This window comes from Anoplophora glabripennis, unplaced genomic scaffold, assembly GCF_000390285.2.
Source record: "Anoplophora glabripennis isolate ALB-LARVAE unplaced genomic scaffold, Agla_2.0 scaffold3, whole genome shotgun sequence".
In the NCBI taxonomy this organism is placed as follows: domain Eukaryota; kingdom Metazoa; phylum Arthropoda; class Insecta; order Coleoptera; family Cerambycidae; genus Anoplophora; species Anoplophora glabripennis.
In genome coordinates, this window is record NW_019416486.1 from 3980484 (window position 1) to 3987601 (window position 7118).

Below are 7118 nucleotides of genomic sequence, written 5' to 3' on the forward strand. Positions count from 1 at the left end.
TACTGGACTCGGTTGACCGCGCAATTTACAAAAAAAACTGAAATTTCAGTATGGCAGTCCGAAATCAACCGCCTCCGAACATTTCGTCGCAGTAGAAGTGCAATAAATAATTTACTAGAGTATGTTTGATTGGTAGTGAAGCTTTAAGTTGTTTAAATTTATATTAGGCATAAAATCGTGTGACAGTAAACACTAAATAACACTAGTGATAAAATAAACTTGATCATCTACGTTACCTGTGAATTAACTATTTTAATTTTACATGTATAAATAGTTTAATAATTTATTAATAAAAACACATTTATTCTTCGCTCGCAGCACAACAACATTGGGAAATTTAAATTTTTTGAAACCTACGCTGAAGCATAGTGCCAAGGAGATTCAATTTTAGATTATGTTATGCTCTTAGCTGCTTATTGTTTCATAAAAAATAATTGTATTAGATACCTTTCACCAGCATTTTGTAAAACTACCAACTTTACTAAATTAGCAACCGCATCATGGAGTGCTGCGAACAGTTCAACAAATGATTCGTGAAATATTTGTCGTAGCCATAAAATTGCATTTAATATATCTAATATAATATGGCTGAACGGAAGGCTAAGTTGAAATCTTTAGGAAGAAGCACCAGTACTGAATCTACAGAGTACTCCATAACCATGGGTAAATCTGTAAGGAAAAAGAGCAAGAGGGTGAAGCCCAAGGAAAGATGGTTACTTACCAGAAAGACATGGCGGTATATGACGGATGCTGGAAAGAAGTTAATTCCGGATGGGGCTCAAAATCGTCCGGAAGATATTCCTAAGATTGAAGCCTATTTCCAAGAAGTGTGCAAGAAGGAACCAAGATTCCTACTGTGGCGGAAGAACTCTTATCCTGGTGCCTTAAGTTTTAAAAAGAAAAGAAAGGTCAGTAGAAAGGGTGGAAGCTGTCGAAAAGCTACTTCAGCGGATGAGGTGAGCTTGGGAAGACCTGAAAGACCTACTCATTTGGATATAAAACCAACTTCATTTGGTAAGTTTGATGTGAAGAAAATGAAGGAAGAATTTTTAAACAAAGACTCTCCATCAACGATGTTCTCTAGCTATGACAAGGAGAAGAGTGGTACTGAAAAACATCATGATGATCAAGAAGAAAGTCAGTTGGCCAATATGTTGGAACAATATTTAAGAATGTCTGACAAAGACCCTCAGGTAAGGTCACATCCAGATTTCAATTATCAAGACCTTGTGGAGAAACTCCAACGTCACTTGACTTTGTCAAATAGGGATTATGGAAGTAATTACACAGGATATATTCCTCGTCAAACGGTACATTTTCAAGGCGATCATGTACAGAAATCTTTGACTGATACACTTAGTAGGTACTTTGGACATTCAGGTAACAGAGACAAGATAATTTCCGATCTATTAACTAACAGAAAAGCTTTAGAAAAACTGTACTTTGAGCTACGCAAAGCTAAAGGTTTTAGGGGGAGCAGGGGAGGAACAGGTTATACTACCTCTTTTGCTTATGGACCTCAAAGAAGTAACTATGAAAATACTAGTAAAGACAGAAATACCGATTATGGTGTCACAATCCACCCACCACCGTTGATTGAGGTTCAAAGTGAGACTGTTGATATTATCTACCGTAGTTTGGGCACTCAAACTTTACCAATTCCTGAAGCAGTTTTGGTGAAAGTAGAAGAGGATTATAAGAAATCACAAGAAGAAAAAAGGGAGGAGGAAGAAGTAGTTAAAGAAATACCTAAACCAACACGTAGGCGAAGCAGTGTGGACAACGACGATATTTCCCAATCAGTGAGTGATACTATTAAAAGATATTTGAGAATGGCGCGTAAAAAAAGTGTGGATACAGACAAGGTAGACAGGTTTAAACGTGTAAATTACGACAGAAACTTAAGAAACATAAAAGCTAAAGGTGAAACTACTAAACCGGGCGACGACGACGGTTTAAACAAAGGGTGTCAAACTAACGATGACTGGATTCTAACTTATCGCGATCTAAAATTCGCTGATGTGTACGACGTTTCGGACTCGGAGAGCAGGTTTTCTAGTTCGCGGAGTAGCATTGACATTGGTATGGTGGATGGTGGTGCACTGTCAACTCCGTCATCACCACCCACCATTAAGAGTAGTCAGTCCTTCTTAAGCCATTTACTTCACGGCAAACATGAGAAACACGATAAACACGATAAATCTTCTGCAGCAGTGTCGACGGCTGGGGCGATGCAGAAGAGTAAGTCGTCCTCCAGTGTCATGCACCATGGCAGTCGACTCATGGCGAAGAAGATCTTCAGGTCCCGATCGAAGAGCCAGACAAGGTCAGCGCACGCTCCTTGCAATTGGACGCCTCAGGTAAGATATTTGGTGGTGCCAATTGTTTACTAGATTCTGTCATCTTATGTTCCATTTCCATTATTGAAATATATACACTTCTGGCCATTTTCGGGTTACATTGCAGGAAACTGAACAGTTATTTTTAGATTTATTAGAAGAAGAAGTGTATTAATACCACCTTGTTATTAGTTTTCACTACTACAATGTTTAACGCTATCATTAAGGATTGCTATCCATTTTTTCTGCCTCATTGTAAGGAGCTTTGTAATCAAGCTATGACGAGCACTATATTTACTCTTATAAGGTGATCATGATTCCTTTTCTTAGACATATGTAAAAAGTCCTTGGAATTAGAACTGCATCGTAAAAACGATTCTACATTGACTTAAAAGTTGTGTACAATTTTTTATAATATTGGGATTCATTAGAAACATTTCGGTGTTAATATAATTCATTTGTTCCACTATTAATTTACATTTACAACAAAAAAGTTCAACCATATTTCATTCTTGCGAATATATTTCCTAGAATACAAAGTGTGAAAAACATGTTTCAACGTGTAAATGATGATCACTGCCAATGGTTTCTGTTTTATATTGTGATATACAATGTCAAACAAGTTTTTTAAAATCGTATTCTGGCACAAATATTCAATATATTGTGCAGCTAGAAAGTTCCACAGAAAATCTTCACAAAAAAGGTGGCAAGAACATAACAGGAAGTTTTAATTTATACTCTAAATAACAATGCGGGTAGACCTAGAAATATGTGACTTAATATTAACTGAATTCACGAAATTCTGTAGAACTGTTGCTAGTTGAAGCTGCAAAAATAAATTTAATTCTGTTGTTACGATGAGACTATATTTACAACGTTCCAAGTATAAATGGTTCATTTACAACATTTCTTTAGAAATTCTCTTCCAGTTTTATATTCCTATTAATCATAAAACATAACGGATATATTTTATTAAAGTTTCATTGCATAATGAATGTCGCAAAGCAACTGTAGTTTCTGGAAAATAAGTTTGGGTTATCTGTATCTATATATAGACAACTAGCAAACAGCTGACTTAGTTGACTCTAGCAAGGTCTGTATTGTATACCTATAACTATACCATTATTATTTATTTCATAAGTTAGTTCACAAATTACATTACGAAATAGAGACCTACTTGCATGTGCCATAGTAGTATTTTAGTAAAAGAACAAATTTATTAAATGAAGAATCGATTGATAATGGTAGATTGAAATAATTATGAATATATGTTTTTACGAAAAATTTATTAATATTTGTAGAAAATGGTAAATAGGTTCGTGTACATCATTTCACTATTTTCATTATATCGCTACTAGCACGATATTTTTCATGTTTAGAATAAGGATGTGCTAGGAGTATTAAATTATTTTCATTATTTATGGATGCTTACGTCACTTTATGTTTGATATAAAAACGCGTGGGAGAATTTTTTAAGTGCATTTCGTCATTATATGCAAGCTTTTTATGTTATGAAATCATCTAGTCGAGTATTTTTTGTGCAAAGGTATTGAACTTTTTGTAAGGTTTCAATGAACATAAAATATTTGATTTAGTTTTTTGATTTGATTTTTGATTTAGTTTTCAACAGCTCTACGTCATATTTCAAACCATTACATATTCCTAATCTGCTTTATTTACTAATTAAGTGGTAATCTTAGTTCGATATGGATTTTGTATTATTCCTTTTAGTGTAGAAATCAAAAACATTTATGTATATGAATACGAATTAATTGTTATTTTGTATTATATATTCTCTATTTCATGGTACCAGAAAGGCGTTTCTTTCTTTGCATGAACATGTCTTTAAAAACAGTTATTTTTAACAGCATTGTTACTTTCATCATTTATCCTTCTATTCTTCAGTTTATAGTCATCAATGTCAAAATGAAACCAGAATTTTCTAAACAGTGTAATTAAGTTTTCTTAATCTTAGTTATGTTTAAACTGACCTACCCACTTCATTTTGCCTGTTTGGAGAATCTACTATTATCAATTCAACTCGATTTAAATTTTCCTAAGTGATACCATTATCGATAAATCAGCTACAAATATCTGTGTTTGGACTGTTTAAATACTTATTTTATCATTATCCGATAATTATTATCCTATATTAAGATTAATACAGGCTGTGTTTTACTAGAATTTTGAAAAAATCGATTTTCGGAAAAATTATATGGTACACTTATTGAAGATAAATGTCAACAAAAACTTTATAAGCGTTTCTCGAGAACCTCAAAACGTTTTCAACGAATAGACTTAAAATTTTATACAGAGCTTCACAATAACGTAACTCAGGGATCAATGTCGGATTTTTTCAATTTCATGGTTATTAAGAATATAATGTAACATTTTGGTCTTTTTTCAATTCTTAACTTTTGAATGTACACTAAATCAGCAATTATTAATATTTTTTAATTTCCTTACGATGTTCTTTAGATTATAATAAATAATATAAGAAAATTTGTATGTCTGTTTCAAGAAAATTTGAATTTTCCGAGAGTGTTACGCTACCCAATTTGGTTAGGACATAGCTATTACAATGCGAAACATCGACTTACTGTTAAAAATGTTGTCACCGCCGTTCTTGGTGGGGAAAATTCGAAATAACTGTTGAAGACATACATAGGTATTGAATTTTCGAAGCCAGATTTGGTCAGGACATAGCTAATACAATGCGAAACATCCCCTTACTGGTAAAACCGTTAATAAGCAACCTTTCCGGCTACACAGATCTCTGAAAGAAGGTGTTGTTGTTTGCCATCAGTCGCCATTTGGATCCAAATCGAAAAAAATCACAATACTATCTGAAAAGATGTGTAATATAGCCTTTTTGTTCCTGACATTATATATTTAGGTGAAATTTTTTCAATAACAATAAATATAAATATATGATTAGCCACACAAGTTTGTGAATATTGTCCATTGAATGATCCAGTTCGATTAGTTGAAAATCTTACTTGTTTTAAGCGTTTTGGGATAGTTTCAATTTTTACTTGTGGAGAAGGATTTTTTATCGATTTTTCCTTTTTAATTCCCGAAAATTATCTTTTTTCCAACCTCTAGCGTAGCTTTACCTATTAAAGCACAAGAGTTCTCTTATTGTTAGTATATTGGTAACTGATTAAAATTTAGTAGTAATAGTTTCCAAATGAAAATTGAAATAAAATGTTTCCATTTCCGTATGTCCTAAGGCCCTTTGCTAAATTTAATCAGTTACTTCAATCTTGTAATATATCAGTATTGACCGTTTGAAGAATATGGCACTTCATTAATGGTGCCTATTAAAAAATTTATTTCTCATTATCGGTGTCATTTAGGTTACATTTCTGTTTACTTCTTCATTGTCCCTGGCTGGTGTCCAATACAACATCAGATTCTGGATATCCCGCAACAGTTGGCTATCAGGAGCTTGGCAGTAATTTTCAATTTGGTATAAAAGCCAAATTTTATAAAAGGTTCCTGTGTTTGGGTTTAACTTTTGTTGGCTTAGGCTTTGTATGACCTTTATATAATTTAAATACCTCACAGTTTTGAATAAACAGGATGAATTTCTAAATTATATCAATATTTTGACAAAGCAATTTATGTAATTAGAGATAAAAATGTGTATCTAAAGTAAATTTTTGCACAAACTATTTTAAATACGAAGTTTCTGTTTTCCATAACTTTAGCTACAAATGCTTTAAACGTCATATTTTCTAGATTGTTGTTCTTCCAAAGCATCTCTCAAGTGCCAAAATAGTGGAGTCAAGAGAGATTTTGACTTATTATAAATTACTTAAAAAAAGAACTTTTTATTTTTCGCTTTGTAATGTTGTCAGAAACAACATATAAAAAGTTACCAACTGTAGAGTGTACGCTAAATTATTTATTTAACAAATTAGTTGCAAAATTACATTATTGCAAAATATATAAAAAAATATAATTTTCTAGAAAAAAATATCTGCGCCATTCGAAAGAACAGGTAATTTTACATAAAAAATGTTAATAAAGTTTTTCCACGGTCGGGAGTAGAAATCAGTTTCTACACATCAAAATTAAAACAGAAGTAGTCGATTATTCCCAAGGGGGTATAATGCTCCCAAGGGAGTTTACATTATGGAGAACGTTTTTCATGCAAAAAAAAGATAACATTGAAATTATTTATTGACATTTAAATTAAATGTTACATTTGTACAATTTTCAAAATTAATATTAGAAGGAATATTACTTTCGCTTACATTTACAGTTTTTGTGATTGCGCTAGTAGTGGTACCTACTAAAACCTGATTAGCAATTTTGGTCTTATTTTCAATGGAGTTCTCGACATAACCCTCAGCGACTGTCGTTGATTTCCAACCAGCATGATGCTTTATTGTCGTGATATCCACACCAGCATCTGCCAGTAATGTCGCTGAAGATCTTCGTAAGCAGTGACCAGTATAACATGCAGCATCAGGTAATTTTAAATACGAAGCTACTACACTCGGAATTTTTCCCATGGTATTCTTGCCAACTGGCTGCGAACTACATTTTCCTGCTTTGTAGTACAAAAAAAGGCGCTTATGCTTGACGTGGGGAGGACGAAGGGACAGGTATTTTCGAAACAATTCAAGCATATTTCCCACATCGGTAACCACAAAGGTTCGTGGAATCTTTGTCTTAGTGTTTGGAATTTTTACAATCAAGGAAGAGCCTACATCCTCAATATCATCTACAGTTAAATTGACTAGTTCATCAGTTCGACAAGCTCCGGCA

The 7118-nt window shown here is 33.0% G+C and overlaps 1 protein-coding gene across 2 annotated transcripts in view; it reads left to right on the plus strand.

The window, feature by feature from the left end:
* The window catches only part of LOC108917763, a 90021-nt gene continuing 82903 nt past the window's right edge, over positions 1-7118 (plus strand). The window contains exon 1 of one of the 2 annotated variants that reach the window (XM_018724523.1): positions 1-2360. In XM_018724523.1, the coding sequence (XP_018580039.1) occupies positions 585-2360 (1776 nt within the window). In that variant the 5' untranslated portion in view covers positions 1-584. The remainder of the gene's footprint in view (positions 2361-7118) is intronic. The other variant, XM_018724515.1, reaches the window with a different exon arrangement.